Raw genomic sequence first — 24,549 nt, 5'->3', positions numbered from 1 at the left:
TTCCAATAGGATCAGCATTGATCCCTAATGCTGGTGATATATCAATCACCCCTCAGTTGTACTGTACATGGCAGTGTGGGAGAAGGTTTTTATTTATTTATTTTGGCTGCGTTGGGTCTTTGTTGCTGCGCGCGGGCTTCTCACTGCCGTGGCTTCTCGTCGCGAAGCACGGGCTCTAGGCGCGCGGGCTTAGTTGCTCCGCGGCATGTGGGATCTTCCCGGAGCAGGGCTCGAACCCATGTCCCCTGCATTGGCAGGCGGATTCTTAAGCACTGAGCTACAAGGGAAGGCCAGAAGGTTTTGAAGAAGGTCCTTTTTCTAACCTCACTAATGCATGACTTTAAGCCGACCTCTTAGTTGCTGTATGTCACTGTTGAAAAATAAATGAACAATAAGAGTAGTTAACATTTATTGATTATATTTTTACGTGTATTAACTCCTTTAATCCTTTCTACAACTCGATGACACAGGTACTCTCAGCATCTCCTTTAGTAGCTGAGAAAACTGAGGGAAGTAACTTGCCCAAGGGCATATACGAATCATGGGAGCCAGGATTGGAACTTGAGTCACCTGTCTCATTTTGCTATTGTATATGTCCAACGCCGCCACATCATAGAAATGTTTCCTAGCAAAAAAAACGGTATCAAAAGTACTAATAATGTATCGTTAATTTTCCCCCAGTCCATAGGCAAGCCCGATCTATTACAGGGAGGGAGATTAGGAAAGGCTTCTTTGTTCGGACTTGATGGTGCTTTTTAAGACCTTGACTAAGCTACTACCTCTTTCTTCTCCCTTCACTCCTTCCCTATTGAGGTCTCTAGACCCTAGAGGAGAAGGGTGAGCACGCTTATGAAAATAAGTGTAACTATTTCTGCTGAGCTCTCATTGCATTTTTAAGTTTCGAAATAGTTGCATCTTCGGAAGTTACTATGAGGACTTGTAAGCGCACAAAGTAAAAACAAAAACAAAAACGATCTGCCTCCGTGAGTGTCAGAGTAGTGAGTTTTTTAATCAAGAAAGAACAGCATGTGAGTGAACCCCTAGTCTTGATGACATGCATTTGACTGTGTGCCCAGTCAGTAGGAACTTCACTTTGTCGCTTTCTGCTCCAGCTTCGGAATACCAAGACTGCTTCTGTGTGATAGAATGGCAACAAAGTTGAGAATCTTAAGCTAAAAACTGGAGTGTAAATTTTCAAATTAGCTGGCAATAGGGGTCTACTCTGTTCGGCATATGGAAATTGGAGGCACTTAGGGTTGTTAAAACGTGCATTTGTTGGATGAGTCAGTGTTTTGTTACCCTCACTTAACAGAGGACAGTCACTATACCCAAGAGCTCATTTGTATGGGGAGGAGAGGGGGAGACTGACTGAGTGAGTCAATACGTGTTCTGTGGACAGCGACGAAACAGGGCCACCAGCCCTGTCGTCTCGGTGTCTCTCTGAGGCCCAAGGAGGCTATGCTGCAATCATGCATGTCTGCACTCATAGCTCTGGAGTCGGAAGTCAGATTCAGTAGTGTGTAGTTTTTTTCGAAAGATACTGTCTCTGCATTTTTTGTTTGCTTTGTTATTTATCACTACTGTAACGTTACAAAGACCATCATTCTGTGAATAGCCCAAAAGTCACTGCTGCTCAGGCATCTCTGCCCTATCTGTAAGCAAAATAACCATGCGATCAGAGCTCCCACTGAATTAAGAAGTAGCATTTCTTTGTCATAGTCTGTCAAGAGGATCAGTTATTCCCTAGTTTACTGTCTGTGTTCAAAAGGTTTTTCTGCCGTTCCTCCACCATTACTAAAATCCCTTTGGCAGTCTTTAGGCAAATTAGATAATTTCCAGTTCATGTTATCATCATAATAGCTCTTTGAGGTATGTAGTTTTATTATTCCCACTTTTCAGATATGGAAATTAAGCCTTAGATAGATTACTTTATTCAGCATCACATCCAGTCCTATACTTAATCTATGTATTTGGTTAAATTTAGAGGCCTTGTTCATCATTATGTCTTTAATATCTGTTCAAAGGGCCCTAATTCCACTTCCTTGGGCAAAATGTATTAAAACCCAAGACAGTTACAGGCTTCTTTTGTATAGACTAAACCCCGTTGCTAATCTGTTTCCCCTTATGCTGAGCTTTAAAAATAAAAATGTACTTGGCAATAAGCTATATTGAAACTTGAAAGGGTGATAAGTCTTATTGGACTGTTGGCTCATTTCTAATGCAACAATGTAAGATTAAACAAAACCTTTGTTTTCAACATTATTCAGAATTATTTCTGACTTCACTAGTACTGTCTAAGCATTTTCAGGAAAATGCCCATAGAAATGTATATATTACAGGCAAACTGTAATTTGCCATTTGAACTGATTAGAAAAAGGAAGGGGCGGGGCTCATCATAATCATTGTATTTCTCACAGAGTCTCCAGCCTAGGCAACGGTTCTCTTTTTCTTAGGCCTCCATAGTTTTCAGGGATAGAATTCAAGTATCAAGCCTGAATACTGTATTAGTTTCAGGTGTACAGCTAAGTGATCCAGTTATATTTTCTGATTATTTTCCATTATAGGTTATTGCAAGACATGGAATATAGTTCCCTGTGCTATTCAGTAAATTGTTATTGCTTATCTATTTTATGTATAGTAGTTTCTGTTACTGAATATTTATTTTTAATCTTAAAAATAATAGATGAACGTTTAAAGCTTACCTGATTCGAGGCTGAAAGACTTGAAATCGAACACTGACAGACTAACTTTCCTTTTACAAAGCACCTTATACTTAGAGCCAATATGCTTATTTATGGGCCTGTCTGAGCCTTGGTGTTTTCATCTACAAAGCCAGAAGATAAAAATAGCTCACTAGCATATAATGAAAATTAAATAAGATGATGTTTACGAAAGTCCTTTGCAAAATGCTTATCAACTGTAGAACTGTTAACATAATCCACAGAACAACAATTAGCACATCTTAGTTGCATAAGCCATTGTGAAATAATAAGTTAAAATTACTTGACCTAGATCCTGTCTCCTTTTTTACTCTGACAATTATATTACAGAGCATTTCTCAGCTAGGGGTAATACATCCCCTACAGAGGGAGGTTTTTTGGTTGTCGGAATGACATAGGTGAGAGGTGCTAGGAAATAGTTATTAAGCGTATTTTACAATAGAATACAACCACCACTGAACTCAGCATGATTAGATAGGGCTAATCTAATCGGGCTAATAATTCTATGAACCCAATTTAAAAAATGATTTGAGAGGTATGGCAAATGGCAAAGAAAGAAATCGTTTGGTAAGAAAATTCAAAAACAAATGGTTGACAGCACTGCAGAGGAATTTTTGTCCTTCTTTTTTTTTTTGGTCCCCATAGGCTGAAGATGAGTTTGTATACTGGCCAAGTCGAGAAGAATCCATGAACTGTGAGGCCTTTACCGTCACCCTTATCAGCAAAGACAGACTGTGCCTCTCTAATGAAGAACAAATTATCATCCATGACTTTATCCTTGAAGCTACACAGGTAACCTCAACCTCAATTCCTCAGTAACAGCCACACCTAGGCGCCACACCTGGGCCCTGGATCACCCTTCCAAGTAATAATGAAGTAATTTACCACCCTTAAGACGGGCCCAAGCAGGCATTTGAGTATGACTTAAGTATGTTCACTTCCTTTTTTGCTTCCTTCAAATATTTGCTTTTTCAAGCTGGAAAGATGACATGTAGCAGTTCCTCTGATTGAGCATGCATACAAATAGGCCTGTTGACCTAATTATAAAAACAATATACTAGAGCTCAGTATTTTCTTTGCCATCAGAAATGTAAGCCTTGCAATATGTTGCAGAGATGATAATATTAAGACTTTTTTTTTTTTTTAGTAAACAACATTTTGATGCATAATTAACTACCTTCCTATGGGGTTGGTAAGAGGGGAGCTGTCTTATTTAAATAATGATGTCCTCACCCCTTCCTGGGTTTTTTTTCTTTATTTTTATAGATAAGATAGATAGAGTAGGATATAAAGCCTCTTATAATTTGTTGTCCCTTAAAATATTTCCCTGAACAGGATTCTATTTCACTATCATAACCTCATTTGTTCAGGTCAAGCAGACCTCCCTAGTATTTTTCTCCTTACAGCAGTTTGGTTAACCTGGCATGCTTCAATCATCTATAGTATACACTTCCTCAGGGGCAAGTACGAGTCATTAGATTATAGACAGGATGAAATGAAGGATGGGCCGTGACTCGTGTTGTATTGGTCGTAGGATGACTATGTCCTAGAAGTTCGGCACTTCCAGTGTCCCAAGTGGCCTAACCCGGATGCCCCCATAAGCAGTACTTTTGAACTTATCAACGTCATCAAGGAAGAGGCCTTAACAAGGGACGGCCCCACCATCGTTCATGATGAGTATGCACCTGTTTTTAATTATCTTGTTGCATTGCGATAGTAGGGGAGGAAAGACGGATTTTAAACACGTACCCCCTCTCTCAGCGTGTGACAAGTCCAGCTTATTTCTAATGTGTCCATGTGCAAGGTGTTGGGGTTCTCTTTGGGTTTTAATTTGTCAAAGGCTTCAGGCTCTCCGAGTGTAGGTTCTAGAAAGGTGAAAGTACTGTATCTTAGCCTACCAAAATACATCTGCATGCTTTCTGAGGTTTTCTGTTTCAATAATGCAAATTAAACAATAACTTACAACATGTCTACATTTCTATTAATATAAATGTAATACTTTATATTAATTAGTTGTTTTTAAATCCTTACACTGATTTCCAGCAAACACTTATTAGGGAAGAAACCTTTTAAAATATACTTTAGCTGATTAGTAATGAAAAAGGTACTATTATTAATGATAATGTTTATAGTTTACAGTGTGTTTTGAAGTTTACAGTACTGTCTCTGGGAGTTTAAAGGTAAAGCATATGAATTGCAAAGAGCACAAATAACTTGCTCCTGGCTCTGAGCTTCTAAGTGTCCGAATAGAGTTCAAACCCAGCCCACTTTCCCTTTAATGAGAAGGAAGGGGGTCATAGATATACCTCATGGTATACGAATACCTGGAGTCAAACTTCATAGATGGACTCGACCTGCAAATCAGTTGCAGACTGTTGTGAATCTCACAAACCTTTAGCCAATGGCACCAATTAGACGCGCTCGTCTCTAGTTCTAAGGTAGTTAGTTATCTCCCTTGGTCAGCAACGTGTCAGGGCATCCATTATGTTCATTAAATTACCATCTACTCTGCTAGAATAGATATTAGTAAATTTTGAAGTAAAAGCTCATTAAGTCTTATCCTTGAACTAATGCTGTCACAGGAAGTGAACAAAGACTTTCGGCTGAGGTCAGCACCTTCACCTCAAATCCATGGTGCTCTCCTATTTGAAGCAAGCCATATGTTTGGCTCCTTCCAAAGAGTTTGATGGTCTTTTTTAAATAGTGACTATTTCAAAATGTTGACCTCTTAATTAGAAGAATTAGGATTAGTTAAGTAGCCTAAGTAAGATCCCTGGAAATGTGACAACCAGCAGTAGTGTTTAAATAACACAGTCAACCTCAGAATAACTGGGTAGTTACTACGAGTCTACGAAACTTTAGGATATGCAGTTATAGCACAAAGTTAGGGCTGCTTCTAGAGTTTTTTCCCCCACTAATCTGGGTCAGCTTTTCATATACCTTCTGGATTTTACTAGCTTTTATCAATTCAGACTAAATTCTAATGTTGCTGCCCAGCTCCATGACGGATTTTGCTGTTCTGATAGTACTCCAAGGATCTGTCGTGAAGTCAGTAATGCAGCTAATGTTATATTTCATGGTAAGAGAAGACGGAAAGAAGGAAAAAAAAAAACAAAAACCAACAACAACTAGTTAAACAATTTAAACAGAACTGTTTGATTCATTTATCTATATTCAGCTTTGGGGTATATTGTCTTATTGAGTGATTTTTATTTTACGCTACATGCTGACTGTGTCACCTCTGGAATTAATCAAATGTAGCTTGTTCTTAGGCCTAAGCAAGAAAAGAACAAATTCATCCTACACTAGTGTCTCTTCACATATCATATAGGTGAGCTGGATTAAAAGCCACCTAAAGACATGCATTCGTTCATTTATCCACCATCTTTAAGAGATAAGTGATTCCATTAAAATTATTTTTGTACATTACTCAAGCACATTTGAAGTTTTTTAATAGTTGTTAGCTCTAGTACAACACTGAATGCCAGTTACCTTTCAGTTTCCATCTTACCTACTTTTTGAACCTCTAAATATTCCTTCCTGATGGCCTACAAACAAACACCTCAAATCTAGCATATATAAACCCAAACTTACCTTCCCAGCCTGCTCCCATCCACTTAGTTGTACAAACCAGAAACATATCAGAGTCCTTTTCTGTGCCCCCTCACCTCCAATTATCATTGGCCACCAAGTCTTGTTGATGCCTACTCAGTACACTTCCCAAATTCAAGCTGGTTGAAGCTTTACTTCTTCAGCTATCATCCCAGTCCTCCACTGATTTACTTCCTGCAGCCCACCTTAGCCCTGCAAATACTATTCTAAGTGCCCTTTTATTTAACACACACTTCAAAAGTCACTCTCTTTGAACTGTTTCTAACTCAAACCAGAGGGGATCATCCACAAACATCGCATCTTTACCAAGTCCATTCCTGTTTATCATATCATATTGTAACTACTTGTTCACATGACTGTCAACCCACATTGCTGTGACCAGCAGTGCTAACTTATTCATCCCATTCTCCATAGAGTGACACACAGTGGGTGGTGGATAAATATTGGTATGAATTGGTACCGTGCTTTCAAGTTAGAATGACTTACCCATTATTCAGGATATGTGCCTGTATCTGAACTTGCCCCAGACAGCCTTGCTTTTTGTTTTGGTTATTGGTATTTTTCCTGCTTACATTCATCTGTGAACTATAAAAGCAATTTATCGACACAAAATTTAAGTTCTGTCAAAGATAGCAGCGGGCAGGCTCGGAAAGAAGGCCTGAGTGCTTCCACCGAAAGTCAAAGAATTGAGTTGAACTTTTAGTGCACAAACTCTGTGATGTCGATCTGGTCTTCACAGCTGTGTGCCAGGTGGATGAAGTTTCTAGGTTAAATGATCTAAAGGTAAACTTCCTCAACAAAAAGTAAACTGATTCTGTTTGAGCACAGGCACAGCTTAAAGGCAAACTGCTTTATTCACGGCATCCTATATTTGTCTGCTCAGGACAATTCTATCCAGAGGCTGATCTGTATCACTACTGTCAAATTTTAAACACAGAGCCTACAAGATAAATTCAAAACACAGCATGGTTCTTACACAGTTTTATGAGACACCAGTAGATTAGACCTTCACTTGCAGAATGAAGGCTAGTTTTCTGTGCAAATACTTATGTGGATTCACTGTGGAGCTATATCTATCACTCTGTTGGAGGCCATCGTGGGCTAATTTCATTTAACAGTTTTCAGAGTGGGATCCGAGGGTCCCTGGTTGGGAAGGAGGTCTCCAAGGCCCTTCCAAGAGATCCAAGAGGACACAACTGTTTTCATAATACAAAGATACCAGTTGCCTTGTTCACTCGTATTGTCTTGAGTGTACAGTGGAGTTTTCCAGAGCTACGTGACCCAGGAGGACATCCCCACTCTGACAGCTAATGGAATGCGTGCTTGCATGGTTTTGTGTTTTAACACTTTCTCAGTTCTAACATCTGATACAGTAATTATTGACAGATAAAGCCCAAATAAGCAAAAGCTCTTTGGGGGTCTTCAATAAATGTTAATTTTAATTTTGTCCTGAGACAGTCCAGAGGAAATGCTGAAATATTTGGACTGCGTTCTGTACCAACTGCTGCAAAGACACCTTCAAATCACAACTAATCGAGTCCTTCATTTAATCCTCAAAATCACCCCACTGGGGGGGGTAACTTTAGGATCCCCGCTTCATGCATGAGGAAATGGGGGCTGCGTATGTAGGTATTAGTCCCTGTGTACACACATATCCAGTTACTAAGTGTCAGAGCCAGTCCCAGCTACATAATGTATGTGGGGTCCAAGGCAAAATGAAAATGTAGGAACCCTTGCTCAAAAATTATTAACAATAAAGATTTTCCAATTAAAGAAACAATCCTATTTACCAGCACATCAAAAAGAATAAAATACCTAGGAATAAACCTACCTAAGGAGGTAAAAGACCTGTACAGAAAACTACAAGACACTGATGAAAGAAATCAAAGATGACACAAACAGATGGAGAGATATACCGTGTTCTTGGATTGGAAGAATCAATATTGTGAAAATGACTATACTACCCAAAGCAATCTACAAATTCAGTGCAATCCCTATCAAACTACCAATGGCATTTTTCACAGAACTAGAACAAATAATCTTAAAACTTGTATGGAGACACAGAAGACCCCAAATAGCCAAAGCAATCTTAAGAAAGAAACACGGAGCTGGAGGAATCAGGGTCCCTGACTTCAGACTGTACTACAAAGCTACAGTAATCAAGACAATATGGTACTGGCACAGAAACAGAAATATAGATCAATGGAACAGGATAGAAAGCCCAGAGATAAACCCACGCACCTATGGTCAACTAATCTGTGACAAAGGAGGCAAGGATATACAATGGAGAAAAGACAGTCTCTTCAATAAGTGGTGCTGGGAAAACTGGACAGCTGTATGTAAAAGAATGAAATTAGAACACTCCTTAACACCATACACAAAAATAAACTCAAAATGGATTAAAGACCTAAATGTAAGGCTGGATACTATAAATCTCTTAAAGGAAAACATAGGCAAAACACTCTCTGACATAAATCACAGCAGGATCTTTTTTGATCCACCTCCTAGAGTAACGGAAATAAAAACAAAAATAAACAAATGGGACCTAATGAAACTTAAAAGCTTTTGCACAGCAAAGGAAACCATAAGCAAAATGAAAAGACTACCCTCAGAATGGGAGAAAATATTTGCAAACGAAGCAACCGACAAGGCAGTAATCTCCAAAATGTACAAGCAGCTCATGCAGCTCAATATCAAAAAAACAAACAACCCAATCCAAAAATGGGCAGAAGACCCAAATAGACATTTCTCCAAATAAGATATACAGATTGCCAACAAACACATGAAAGGATGCTCAACATCACTAATCATTAGAGAAATGCAAATCAAAACTACAATGAGGTATCACCTCACATGGGTCAGAATGGCCACCATCAAAAAGTCTACAGACAATAAGTGCTGGAGAGGGTGTGGAGAAAAGGGAACCCTCTACACTGTTGGTGGGAATGTAAATTGGTACAACCATTATGGAGAACAGTATGGAGGTTCCTTAAGAAACTAAAAATAGAGCTACCATATGATCCAGCAATCCCACTCCTGGGCATCCAGAGAAAACCATGGTTTGAACGGAAACATGCACCCCAGTGTTCACTGCAGCACTGTTTACAATAGCCACGACATGGAAGCAACCTAAACGTCCATCAACAGATGAATGGATCAAGAAGATTTGGTACATATATACAATGGAATATACTCAGCCACTAAAAAGAAGGAAATAATGCCAATTGCAGCAACGTGGATGGACCTGGAGATTACCATACTAAGCGAACTAAGTCAGAGAGAGAAAGACAAATATCAGATGATATCGCTTCTATGCAGAATCTAAAAAAAAGATACAAATGAACTTATTTACAAAACAGAAACAGACTCAGACTTTGAAAACAAACTTATAGTTACCAAAGGGTAAAGGTGGGGGGGAGGGATAAATTGGAATTAAAATATATGCATTACTATATATAAAATAGATAACCAACAAGGACCTACTGTATAGCACAGGGAACTATACTCAGTATTCTGTAAGAACCTAAATGGGAAAAGAATTTGGAAAAGAACAGATACATATATATGTATAACTGAATCACTTTACGGTACCCCTGAAACTAACACAACACTGTAAATTAACTATACTCCAACATAAAATAAAAATTAAAAAAATTTTTTTCCAGATGGCAACACCAGAGCATTAAACTAAGAAGTTTAGTTTACGCAGGACCCTCCTAAGTAGGGGACCCATCTAAGCACAAGGCCCAACACAGCAGCACAGGGGGCAAGCCAGGAAGCTGGCACTGGCTATAGTTAAATCCAGATCTGTGTAATCCCACTGGTTAACACTGCCTCCCACTGGTTTTCACAGTAAGCACTCCTGTCCTTTCTGTCTTCGGACTGTGTTTTGCTTTCTGTACTTTCTCATTCAATTCCAAAGTTTTAATTTCTTAAAGTCCTGTGGTTTTGTGCTTCCATTATTCCCCAGGATTAATGGATACTGAAGCTTTAGCTCTGTTTTCCTTCCTGCCGTAATGATTTTGAAGGGAAGCTTCACTTCCTTCATAGTGACAGGGTTATACCTCTGCATTGCATTGTTAGTTATGATTTTTAAAACAACATCGTAAAAGCAAAACAACAATAATTGTAATTATATGAAGTAGTAAAAAGTGTAATTAAATGGCCATAAGTATTATACACACTGATGATACAAGGAACCTCAACGTGTCTTAAAATGAATATAGACAGAGCCACCTGAAAACATTACTGAATGTCGGGAACTTAAAGTACTTTCATTTCTTCGAGGCACAGACAGGGGAAGATGAAAATAAACAGCACAGCGCTAGTTAAGGAAGTATTGCTCTCAGTGGGGCCCTTTGAGAAAGTGGCAAACAAACTACCAAAACCAGTGAATTTATACAGTATTCTTGTTTTAGCTAAGTTGTAAATTACCTGTATCACTTTTTCACCAAGTCCCTGTAATTTGAAGTGCAAATGCATGAAACTTGACAAACATCCTTTAATCCTACTTAATTCCTAAACTTCTGAAAGAGAATGGCCTTTCTTTTTTCAGTCTTTAAAAACTGATACTTTAAAGTATGTATGCATTTGATTGATTTGACCTAGTTTCTAGTCCTGTTTAAAGTCTTATTTTGTAGGTACTTCCTTTTATTTAGGTACTTATTTAAGAATGGCTAAACACAGGAAAGGCAACCCAAGCAAAGGCCAGAGTAATCCCACACGGAGTGCACAGTGCCTAGTAAAATACATAATACCTGACTTTCCTATCTGTATGGCTATGGTTAGCTTGAAGCGGGAAAAAAAAATCCTAACAGTTTCACTAGAGCAGGTTTAGCAAAGATTAAAGGGTTCAGTTCTTCCCCTATTGAAAAAAAATCCATACAAATGATTGGGGGCGGGGTGGGGAATTCCTAGCTCTGCTAAAATGAGAAGGTAAACCCGGTTCAGTTTAGAATCTGAAGAAAGACAACATGATGAACAAGAACAAAAAAATACAGTGAATCAGAGGTAATAGAGCAATCATAATTGGATTTTGAAATAATATGCTCAGAGATCTAAAGGAAGACCATATGAGATGAATTAAAAACGTATTAAGAAACAGGAACAAATCAGAGGCTAAGAAATGGAAAATATGAGAGATGGGCTAGTAGTACAATGGACAAAACCGCAGTCAGACTCGGATATGGAAGCCAGATACAGAAGTTCTAACATCGGTCTAAGGGTGTGATCCATGGAGAGAGAAAAAAGATGAAAGAGGAAGAAATTAATAGCTGAAAAAAAAATAATGGCTGAGATTCTCTAAGAACTGAATAAAGGGATGAGTTCTTAAAATGAATTATCAGGATACAATGAACAATAACATTCAGAGAGAAGATCTGAATACCATAATTAACAAGGCTGATCTAATAGTGACATATAAAAGTATGTACCCCATCGACAGATGAATGGGATAAAGAAGATGTGGTACATATATACAATGGAATATTACTCAGCTATAAGAAAGAATGAAATAATGACATTTGCAGTAACATGGATAGACCTAGAGATTATCACACTAAGTCAGTCAGACAAAGACAAATACCATATGATAATCACTTATGTGGAATCTAAGATATGGCACAAATGCACCTATCTACAAAACAGAAACAGACTCACAGACACAGAGATCGGACTTGTGGTTGCCAAGGGGAAGAGGGGGAAGGAGAGGGATGGACTGGGAGTTTGGGGTTGGTACATGCAAACAATTGTATACAGAATGGATACACAACAAGTTCCTACTGTATAGCACAGGGAACTATATCCAGTCTCCTGGGATAAGTCATAATGGAAAAGAATATTTTTTTAAAAATGTATTTATATATGTGTATAACTGAGTCACTTTGCTGTACAGCAGAGACTGGCACAACACTGTAAATCAACTAAACTTCAATAAAATAAATAGAATTTAGAAATAAACATTTCTAAAATTAAATACATAAATAAATACATATTAAGAGTATGTACCCAAGAGAGACTTATGGAGAGACCATATAGTCTCTTCAAACACAAATAGTTTATTCATAATTACTGACCATAAATGGAATTTTAATATATTCCAAAAAACTGATATCATACAAGGCCACGTTCATTGATTATATGCATTAAATTAGAAACGAACAATGAAATGAGACCCCAAATTCTTATACCCAGACACTGAAGTCCTTATGGCTAGAATTAGAGATAATTGATGGTTTAAAGAGGTAATGAAAATAGAAATTACGGACTCCTAAAACTAAATGATAATGAAGGCACTGCATTTCAAAACCTGATAGGATATATACTCAGAGAAAAAATGTATAGCCTAAGCCTCATATATTGGAGAAAAATTTTAAAATAAACTAAGCTTTCAACTCGAGAAGCCAGAAAAAGAACCAAATAATTCCACAAAAAGTACAAGGAATTAAAAGAAAAGCAAACAGTAATGAAATGGGGGCAAGGAGGTGACAGACTTCATTGCTTAAATTTTACTAACAAAAGACACAACTTTGGAAATTGGTGAAAAAAAGGCGGCGTAATTTATCATTGGGAAGAAAAAAAATTTACCATTTATCTGTAGTTCTCAAATGTTTTAAAAATTGTTAATTTACATAGGTGTGATAATACCTTATCTTTTAGAGTTTTATGCTAAATTATTAATGAATAAAATACCTGGGGTTTGCTTCAAAATACATGGGGAGGAAATTGACATGAAACAACACCAGCTATGAGCTGATGATTGTTTCAGTTTAGTGATGGTGCAGTGAGGGTTACTATGCCTTGTATACATTTGATATTTTCTTTAATAAAAGGTTAAAAACAATAGAAGTATTTTAAAGGAAATGAAATAAACATTTAAAACTATTTATAACTCTATACCAATAAATTTTTAAGCCTACCTAATCAAAGTAAATGATATTTAGTGAACACAATGTACCAGTCAGTCTCTGTTCTGAGCCATTGACATGTATCAGCTCAAATGTAAGCTCTAGTCTCCCGAACTATGAGACCTTGGCCAGTTACTTCCCCTGGATGTGCCTTGTTTCTTCAACCTCAAAATGGGGATACTAATAGTACCTGTAGTACTGGGTTATTCTGAGAATTAAGTTGACACATGTAAAGTACTTATAAGAGAGCCTGGCACATAGAGTTTTCAACCCATTAAGGCCCACTAAGTTTTGACCAGTCTACGTTTGAACAACAGCACACAGAGAGAACATTTAATGTAACCTTGATTAAGAAGACAAACAAGGCTAGCACCAGAATGGAACAGTATAAGCCAATGTTACTTACTTGAATATGGGTACAAAGGTCTAAAAAAAATACTGTCAAAAACCCAGTGTGTTATAGTAAGAGAATTATATACATCATGAAAAAGATTTATCCTAGGAATATAGAGCTGCTTAAATGGTACCAAAAATTGCTCTCAGTGAATTCAGAACATTATTAAAGGAATTTTTTTTAAATCAGTAGATGTTCAAAAACATACAATAAAATAACACCCATTCATAATCCCCTTCCCCAAAAGAAAACACTCTTAGCAAACGAAAAGTCAAAAGCAGTCTCTTTAACTTGATGTTACTTCTCAGAAGCCTATAGCAAATATTTTTATTTAATATTAAAAAATTAGAAGCTTTACCATTAAAGAACACAATATGACACCTCTTCACAGTGTTAGAATGCAAAACTATTGTATCCTAGCCAATACAGTAAAAGCAAAAGATGTAAGAAGTATAAAAGAAAGAGACAAGTGGCGTTGCTAGCAGATAAAGATGTAGCCAACTTCCCAGAGAATCCACAAATTATTAGAACTTAAGAAGAGTCCTGCATGGCTGGATACAAGTTCACCACGTGAAAATCAATAACTTTCCTATATATCAACTGAAACCAAACAGTAATGTCGCAAAAAGAGGCCATTCTTTGGAGTAACAGAAACTACCTAGGATTTACCCTAAAATGAAATTGGCAAAAGACTACGTAGAAAACTGTAAAATCTAATTGAAAACTATAAAAGCCCTGAATAAATGGAGAAAAGACATCGTGTTCATGAACAGAAAAACTCAAAAAGATGTTAATTTCCTCAGATCTATCTATATATTCAGTGCAGCCTAACCAAAGTCCCAACAAAACTTTTTGTGTTCCTTGACAGCCCAGTATCAATCAACATGAAACAGGATGGGATGCAGTAGAAGCGTAGAGGTATATGGAAACGAGTGTACAAGTGAAAAATGAAAATATGTATGTTTGAAGCACTAAAAGTGAAACAATAAATATAGAGGCAGCCAAGACTATTGTGCAAACTTGCTTTATCCGGTATCAAGACTTACTAAAAACCTATGGGAATTTAAACGAATGTGGGGAAATACAGTATAAAAAAACAGACAAGCAGATTAAAGGGCCAAAATAGAGAGTTCAGAAATAGGGCTGCATATATGAGAATTTAGACTATTAAAAAGGCAGCTCAAATCAATGAGGAAACATGAGGCAATTCAATAAAAAATGCTGGCACAGAGGGAGCGAAGACTGCTGCCATGTCCTGCATGTCCTGCCTGCTGCAGTCTGCGCATACAGTGGGATGTCGCTCCAGGACCCTGCTTCAGACATGTAAGCTCCCCCATCCATTAAACCTTCGGCGTCTCTGTTGCTGACTCTGGCTCTTTCTTTGGTCTTGAGGCTGGGCAAGTACAGGGCCTGCAGGCCTGTGGCGTGCAGCCCAACAACCGTGAACTCAGGTAATCTTGTCAATGTAGCAGGCGTCAATCCCATATGTGGAAAGTGAAAGAAAGAGTATGTGTGAGATGGAAAAGATTCAGAAAAGGCTCAACATGTTTATGGAGCATAGAAGACTAGTTATCAAGGTATAGTTGGATTGCCAGATGTATTAGGAAGTTACTGGGTTTTGTGATTCTGTGTTTAGAAGAGGATCAATATTCTAATCATGTGCTTCATCTGAAGCACCCACTGAATAGGGAACAATTTTGAGTCACTGGGATTGGTGTCTTGATCATGAGATACAGTAAAAGGTCAGATAGACTTAGGAATCATTTGTCTTAATAAATATAGGTTTAAATAAGTAAATGGGGATGAAATTAGGCTAGGCAGTAGGAATGAGGAACGTTAGGGGCTGATGGATGGAAAGTGGGGAATGGAATATTGGATTCCCATGTGGTAGGAGAGCTTGTACATGGGGAGTGATCCTGTGAATGAGCTGGAAGTAGACAATGTTGTGGTTCCTGGATGTGGTCTCTGATAATTGATTTTATAGGTCACATTCATGGTGAAAGCTAAGTGTGGTATGTATTCCTAAAGATGACCATTTTTATAAACGTTAGGTTGGAAAACAAAGCAAAATTTGCACTATAGTTGTGGCATTGTCTAACCATGGAATTTGGTGATATTATGCCTTCTGAACCTTTGTTCACATTATTTGTTAAATAAACCAAATCAGCACATTTTAAAATGAGGATTAATAAAGCAAATATATGTTAAAAAAATGCTGGCACAAGTGGTTATCCATTGGAAAAATAACTAAATTCAGACCCCTACCTTACATCAAAACAAGAATAAGATTCCAATGAATTAAACAATTACATGTAAAAAAAAAAAAAAGTAGAAAAATATAGGAGAATATTTTTTAAATACTGGGGTAAAGAAAGCATTAACAAACAAGATTCCAAAAAAGCTAAAGATTGATAAATTTGATTATATCTAAACTACATTTCAGCATTAACAGAAACAACCACAAACAATGCTAAGAGAAAGTAGAGACTGAAAAAAATACTTGCAACATGTACTGCAGATAATATAAAATAACTCCTAGAAATTCATTTAAAAGAGACATACCCAATAGAAAAATGGCCGAAGTATATTAATAGGCAGTTTCAGAAGAGGAAATACAGATGGGTCAATAAACATAGAAAGATATTCAACTCCCCTGGTAACCAAGGAAATGCAAATTAAACCAACAGTAAGATTCAAGTTTTCACACATCAGACTGGCAAAAGCCAAACTTTAAAATGATGAGGAGAAACTAGTATTCTCTGGCTGGGAGGAGTATGGACAGGTAACAACACGTGGGAGAGAAATACCGCAGTGTCTTTAAAACTAAATGGGCATACCCGTGACCTAGCTCTTCTCCTCATGGTAAGGTGCAACTCTGTACTACTCTGCTATGTGCACAAGGCACAAACAACCTAAATGTCCATCCATGGGGAAGTGAGGACATCCGATATGCATGCAGCAGATGAAATAATGAGCCAGATCGACATGTACTGATATCCTTAAATCTAGGAAGGCTGTACCTAAATGCATAACAGTTTTTTCCCTTAGACAGATTACCTCTGAAGTTGGGGTGGTGGTTAGGGAGACGTTGGCTTTATTTGCATTACAGAAGTAAAAACATCTGTACTGTTTTAATTTCATGTAAGAATAAATTTAGAAACAATATTTAATAGTTATTAACAGAACAGTGGACACAGGGCATCTAAATTCTAGTCTTATTTCTGCCACCAACCAGCAACACCTCCTTGAACAATTCATTTAATCCATCTGTTTTCTCATCATTAATAGGGAAACTATGTGCCACACAGGTTCCTGTAAAAACTGAAGATGCCAACCTGGCCTGATGAAAAAGTCTGCTACCCTTCTAAGCCTTTTTTGTGCCTGTGTGTGAAGCAAAGAGAACCATATTTTTCCAAGAATTTTATAGAAGGTGCTCATACTTGGAAACTTCCACTTCAGTGCCAAAAATAATTACTAAATATGAAACTCATTTTGGAAATTCTCTGACTGCATTTTAAGCCACATATTTCCATTTTTATTCATATTCTGGAAGTTCAATTTAGCCCTTCGGGATTGTTAAAAAAATTTTTTCCAGAGCCTTTCACCACTTTCTACTTGTCTCATAGCCTCTAGTTAAAATTCTCGTATTATTTTTCCTACTATATCACCCAGCTTGTCCCCGACATCAAATCTTCTTACAGCCCTCCCAAGTCTAATTTTGAACTTCTAACTTCATATTAGACATCAAGCTAAACATCTGGTAAGCCCGTCTGAGAGATGTCACATTCAGAAACAAATGTCACCTTTATGCTAACCTCTAAATCCCTGCCCTTGTCCAGCATTTCATTCATTTTTGTGTTCTAGAGTAGATATCAATACAGTCTACCTAGCTTCTACGGAAATAGGTGATGGTAATTTTGTTCCAATATATTCTGTCCTTTAGTGAATCTGAAATAGCTTTTTTTTGCCTTCCCAAGGTACGGCGCAGTTTCCGCAGGAATGCTGTGTGCCCTTACCACCTTGTCTCAGCAACTGGAGAATGAAAATGCTGTGGATGTGTTCCAGGTTGCAAAAATGATCAATCTGATGAGGCCTGGAGTATTCACAGACATTGTAAGTACTTTGCTTATTTGTGACACTTGTACATCATTTGAAACTCAGCCTCACCCTTTAGAACAGTGGTTCTGATTGGGGGTGACTTTGCCCCCCGGGGAATGTTGGGCAATGTCTGGAGACCTTTTTTGGTTGTCACAGCCGGAGATGGAGTTAAGTGAGTAGAGCCCAGGATGCTGGTAAACGTCCTGCAACGCCTAAGACAGCCCCCCACAATAAAGAATTAGCTGGCCCACGTGTCCAAAGGGCTGAGGTTGAGAAACTCTGCTTTCTAAAATGTAGTATCCTCTGATTATAAAATATGGATATCCTATTATCTTAGTGGACTGTCAACACTGAGAATTCATTCCAAGGTAACAGAGATCAAAAGGACATGAAGAAGGTGTAGGTCTTGATTATAAAGGACTCAAGAGATTATTTTTTAAGTGTCTGAACTAGCAGAGACATAATTCCTGTTTCTCTAGTATATTTTTCACATTTACATTTTTAGTCAGTATTTCCACCTGAGATGAAATAAATGATTAAGCTGCTCTTTGGCTCAAAAACTGTCTCCCTCTTGTTTTCCAGGAACAATACCAGTTTGTCTACAAAGCAATGCTCAGCTTGGTCAGCACTAAAGAAAATGGAAATGGTCCCATGACAGTGGACAAAAATGGTGCTGTTCTCATGGCAGATGAATCGGACCCTGCCGAGAGCATGGAATCTCTAGTGTGATCAGAATCCTGAAAGGGCGCTTCATTTGTAAAACTTCTGAAGACTGAGAACTTTTTTGAGGCCTTTTTTTGCCAGACTCTACGTTATACAATAACCCGGTTACTTTTTTACACTGATAAAAGTTTTGATATTTATTTTTTGCCATTTTATGTCTTAATGGTATCCTACTGAGCATTTGCACCTCTGTTCATTTCACACAGTGAAACGCGGTTTTACCTAGTTTGCACTATCTGATCAGTGTTACTGCCTATAATCTAATACTAAAGCAAACCCTGATGTGACATTCCATGACAGCACACATGCTACTTTTTAATTCAGTACAGTGAAGGTCTTTGTTATGACAGTGAATCTTGGTTCTTTTAATTATTATTATTATTGTTGCTAAAGCAGTTGCATTCTACTAGCGGGCAAGGCTGTACTTTTCCTCAGATCTCCTCTTCTGTTTTTTCAAGGCACTGTTCAATACTGTATGCCTTCTGTATTTTAATGGAGTGGATGAGCATTGTTTTCTTTTAAAGAATTGCAGGTGTGGGGAAGCTACTCTGAAGGTCTGTCAAACCTCATGGCCTTGAAACAGTTCCATTTATGATGGTGAAGATAGCCATTAAGAAATTAGAAGGTTTGAGTTGTTTCATGTGAACATCACTTATTAGTTACAAAAGTTATATTCATAGCTTAAAAAAATGCCCAATTGTGTCAAAATAAAAGATATCTCTGTATTACAGTTTTCACAGTAGCTATGTGGACAGTGTGTGTTGTTTCCATTTTGACTCTCTGAAATAGCTACACCCCAAAATCAGGGCCATCTTTTACCAAAGAGAGATGGCAATATTTTATATAACTCCAGATATGAAACCCTTTAGTGAATCTCCATTAATGCTTCATGGTTTATAATACCATACCCTCATGGCAGGTGGAATAATGAAAATCTTTGCAGGTGTGTAATTTTGAAACTAGTCCTCTAAAATATTCCTATTACTCCTATAGCAATCTAATAAAAACTACCTATATAGCTAACATTCTTACATTCTTTTCTTTCCTTTTTTTGCCAAATGTTTCATGATAAATCTCATAATTACATGCATTCTTCTACTTCTTAGGATTAAACTGAGAATACTGTATTAGCAAAAGTCTTTGGGACTATCTAGATTCCCACACATGGGTAAACCTGATTTGGAGAGAGAAAATTAGAATCTTGAGTGAAAGGTGATAGTGACATTTTCAAACAATTTTTAAAAATAGGAGACAGCTTTGTAATGCTTTTGTGTAGTTTAGCCTCAAAAACAGATAAAAAGACACTGCTCATCATGACACAGAGCCCAAGGAAGTAATTTCTTGGAGCCATATTCACCCTGCTGTACATCATGGGAAAATTAGGAGCATTAATAAGAAATTTCAGTTCAGTTATTTAGAAAAATAAGCTACTTACTGAGATCTGTTTCTTCGACTACACATTTGCTCTTGAGGGATGACTTCTGTCAGAAGTGAAACCATCAGCAGAACTGGGCCTGTTAAGAAGAAAAGGGTTTTGGTTATTTTTTATGTCAATAAACTTCAACCAAAAGTCCATACTGGCTATTATCATACCATCTGGATAGGCATTAAAACATTCATGATAATCAGCCTTGAGATTCTGTTTATCTTGAGTTGGGTTTCTATGAAGTTTGTCAGAGTGGACCTGAAGGAGCAAAGCTGCTAAGGAGAGAGAGGCTACAGGACTAGCCCAGGATTTCTAACACATAGGCCAGGTCAACGGAGTTTTCGTGAACTACATAACTTGCCAGGGTTCATCTCGTCTTTTCATCACATAGATTCAGCCACACAGAACAGTCCACTGTTCACGAACTGTGTAGGCTAGGTTGAGAAAAGCTGTACAAGTGAGCCAAGTTTGCTAAACTGTATGTGCTAGAGGACACAGACACCTTTACCGCCCCTCTGCTCCCATCCGAGGTGACACAAGGAAGCTCTGCCTAACACTTAAGAAAAAAAGCTTTAACGTAGGAACACTACAGTTGCCGGCTGGCTGAGGGAAATCAGTAAGGGAAAGGTTTCACATCATGGCAAGAGCTGGATCATTTTACTCAATTAAGTAGGTTCCTCTAGTTGTATAGAGTATTGATATGAGCTAATTCTCAATAGATGGTACAGTGGACTTGAGTTTCAGAAGTAACATTCAAGTTGGGGTTCATGGTCCCTCTGTCATTTTTTCTTAACAAAAGTAAACACTGGTTACAAGACACATGGCAAGTATTCCCTTCTGTGCTATTACAGAGGGGTCAATTCATGGAAATGCATACCCTCCAATTCTGTGACCATCTCTTCCAGAGGTATCAGAATCATGATAAAAGAGAGATAGCTAGTAAATACAATAGAAACATTACAAGGATGGCTTATAAGTTTTCTGTGAGCAATTGTGTGTCTGTAGCGGTCTTGAACCAAAGTCTACAAATCCCGACACACTGAACTATGAGCAATTGCTATTTGCCCATCTTGCCAAAGTGGTCCAAACACACTTCACTGAGGATAGTTATATTCAGCCGTTCCTCACTTTGACCATGGAGTGTATCCTCACTATTATTCTTCATCTGTTATTGGCAAATATATGCTTGCATCTTTCCAGAGGCAAAGATGGTGTTCTCTTTGAGACATAAGCACATTGCTTAACTACATAACAAGGTTATTACCACTTGCACTCAGGAGGAAAGGAAATAGCTATTGCAAATTAATCTGTGCTATGTTATAAAAATAAGCTTTTGGGAGTGTATGAATTTAGCTCTAGGTAAGCAGAATGCACACATCATTCAAAACTGAATTGCAAAGATCAGAACAAGTGGCCATGCTGGACATCAGAAAAAACACACCTTATTGCCATCAAGAGAACTCTCCTTCATCTAAAGGCCACAATATCATCTTTTATATTTTAAAAAAAAGTTTCCTTCTGAAATTCAACATGGTTAAAATTAGGTGAATTGGTTTTCCTAATTTTTATGTCTTGGCGCTTTTAGAGTCTATTTCGAGTTGAAAAGTCCAGCAAGGTCAGAGAAGGTTATGGCATTTAAGGTCTGGCTGTTGGAGTTTTTAGCCCAGAGTGACATACTGAAATCAACAAATAACCTTAATTACTTTATAATGACAAAGCACAACTGCCTTGTTATGAATTTTTTCTTAAATGCATATACACTGTATTTAAAAATTAAAATATAGATACCAATTTACCAAAGATACATACTACTAATTCTAAGCAAAAAATTAAAAGAAGAAACCCAAACTCATCATAATTTAAGAAATAATAATCAAAATGTAGTTTGTCTTAAGAATTTAGCAGTTATACTGGAAAATGCATTTTCAACTCCTATGTCCTAAAGTTTATGTTCAAATGGTGCCAGTGAATTTTTATATGAAGGGAAAATGCCTGCTTTTTTTTTTTTTTTTAAACAGCTGTAATTTCACTTACCCCTTTGCGCTTGCCCTTAGTTGCCACTTAACATGCAATATTGGCTTTACTTATCTCTAGAAAGAAGGCATGCTACAAATAGGAAGGAATTGTAATAATGATATTTGGCCTCTACTTTGTCTTAGCTGTTAAACTGTTTTTAGTATTTTTGTTAAATATTTGCAAAGGGAAGCATTTTCTACAGAGGATAATTAATTTCAAGAAAAATATCTTGAGTTTTAAGAAATAAACATCTCCAGAAAAGGAGACGGCCGATTTTATAAAATGTCGCAACTCTCCAACATTTGGGGTAGCGACTCCTTTTTTGTTAGGACGTTTGAAACTAGCAAGCAGCCATTGTTTCTAAAAAAAAAAAAATTCAGCCTTCATGTTGATTCATGTTTCTTTCACTTCATTTTGAAATAGCTAAAATCATTAAAACTGTAAATATTTTGTTGCTTGGATAAGCATCTTCTGGGAACTTTGTATCTATGGTATATAATCATAGAATTTTATATTTTCATATAAAGCTAATTTTTTTCTAGTTTCAACTCTGTCATAGTTTTTTTTTTTTTTTTTTCCTTTGTGGTGGATATGTGAATTCAACTTTCTGTGTATTGAAGTAGCAAGAACCATCTTTGCATTCCAAAAGAATCCAACATGTGTTATTTCTTTGAGGAAGTGATTGTGAAAGTTGGGTTTTCCTTTTTAATTTCATTGACCATTTGTGCAATAGGAATTAGACATAATTAGTCACTGAATACAGTCGTTGCATTGACCCATTTGGAAAAAGTGGTTTTTTTGGTTTTTTGGTTTTTTAATTTGTTCGGGGGGTTTTGTAACCTGAAAATTTTCCCTTTTTTCTTCTGTTTAAAACTATATCAAATCATTCTATTATAGTGTTATTTAATATGTAAATTGTATTGCTATACATAAAATAAAGTATGGTTTTTGATGTATTCATTAGTGCTGAGCATTTCTATGAAAATATCTACATCCAATAAAATCAGATTACTCGTTTCTCTTAATAGATCACATTTATACCCACAGACCCTTGGTCTTCGTTTTCATGGTAGTAAAATGATTATTAGGAGCCATTTTACATAGGCAGAAAACCAGAAGTGTCTTTTCTGAGTTCCTCCTGCTTTAAAGAGTAAACAGTGACCACATTGTAACTGCATGTTGAGTCAAACTTTATTCGCTTTATGAGTCTGCTGCTAAGTTATAAGTAGAATTATTATTTTCTCCAGTGTATCAACTAGATTTGTAGCAAGTTCTCCCTCTTAATTTTTACTGTGTAGGATGAAGGATATCTCTTGGCAAGACTTTGGGAGAATCTATGAAATACATATATAGGATCGCTATGATTGCTTCTACTTATGAGGAATTTTGCCATTTCCAAACAGGAGTCCCAAACTTGGCAGCTTGGGTCCACCATTATCTCTCAACTTTTAGAGGCCCCACATCAGGAATTCAACTCTCATTATCAGGGCTCCAATTTTTCTTTCCACAAAGATAAAGAACTGATAGTTCATTCTCCATAACTAACTGGGAATTTAAGAAACAGTGTATTAACCTTTTCCAGTAGTATCTAGAAGAAAGACCAACTCACCACAAAAGAATGAACCTCTCTAATTATATAATCCTAGTCTTCCTCAAATTACACCCATGGGGACTCAATACTCTGTATCACAGAGTACACAAGAGGTCACAAATTGTTGACCTGTAGATCATATTCACTCTACAGATATATTTAGGCCATAATTTTAAAAAGTCTTCTTAGTTTCCAACATGTAAAAAAACAAAAAACTTTTTCGTTAAGATTCAGATTTCAAGCTTTTTTCAAAAATTTTGGTGGTGTTACAACACCAGGCTCCTGTTCTCAGGTGGGCAGAACAAGCTGGAGGGGAGTAGCTGTTGCCCCTTTTAGGTGACGCATGTACTCTCCAGTTCACCAGAGTCTACATCTGTCACATTACATTATGTCTGCCCATCGTCAGTCTAACTTGCCTGGATCCTATGAGCAGTTGCATACAAATTTTAAGACTGTCTACCATCTCAGGCTGCTAAACCATCAACCAAAAGCAGCAGTAAAAGTATTTATACTCGTCTTCCATCATTAAAATACTAGGAAGCCAGCATAGGGTAAAGGGGGGTTCTAAGAAACAGGACTTATGACTGTTCAAAATAATTAACAAATCAGTTCTCTACTCCATGGCTTTTACTGTCCAGGATATAACTCTAGACAAGGAAACTTCATTTCTGCTACCAAGAATGGGGCAAAGAAACAAGGGTGCAAAAAGCTGCTGGTCCAAAACCCCATTTTCTAACAGTTAATTTAGACTGTTGAGAACATTAAGATTTAGGAACAAGTCACTACTAACCATGCCTGGATTCAGAGACAGGATTAAAAACACTGGTTTTATATTTCTGCCTGCATTGGTGAAATAGCATAAAGGAACTAGAAAACGATAGGAACTAGAAGTTGGGAACCAACAAGGTAAAATTGGCTTTTGTGATCATGAAGTTTGGCAGCGAAGATAGACCCGCAGTTTATGTGAATCTAACAATTATATTATGTTGCTCAAAAATTGAAAAATAGGAAGTTAACTTTATCTGATTTGTGGTCATTTGAAATCATTTGACTTTTATAGATAC

General features: G+C 37.2%; 1 protein-coding gene across 6 annotated transcripts in view; it reads left to right on the top strand.

Moving 5' to 3' along the window:
* Positions 1-22,850, top strand: part of PTPRG (protein tyrosine phosphatase receptor type G) — a 718,755-nt gene extending 695,905 nt beyond the window's left edge. For all 6 annotated transcript variants that reach the window (XM_082344647.1, XM_082344649.1, XM_082344646.1 and 3 more), the window contains 4 exons: positions 3,366-3,512; positions 4,255-4,397; positions 17,609-17,744; positions 18,312-22,850. In XM_082344647.1, coding sequence (XP_082200773.1) covers positions 3,366-3,512; positions 4,255-4,397; positions 17,609-17,744; positions 18,312-18,458 — 573 coding nt within the window. In that variant the 3' untranslated portion in view covers positions 18,459-22,850. The remainder of the gene's footprint in view (positions 1-3,365; positions 3,513-4,254; positions 4,398-17,608; positions 17,745-18,311) is intronic.
* Positions 22,851-24,549: the final 1,699 nt, after the last annotated feature.

Source organism: Balaenoptera borealis, assembly GCF_965194805.1.
Source record: "Balaenoptera borealis genome assembly, chromosome: 12".
NCBI classification, from domain to species: domain Eukaryota; kingdom Metazoa; phylum Chordata; class Mammalia; order Artiodactyla; family Balaenopteridae; genus Balaenoptera; species Balaenoptera borealis.
Note: the sequence above shows the minus strand (reverse complement) of the source record. Positions and strands in the feature narration are given on the sequence as shown.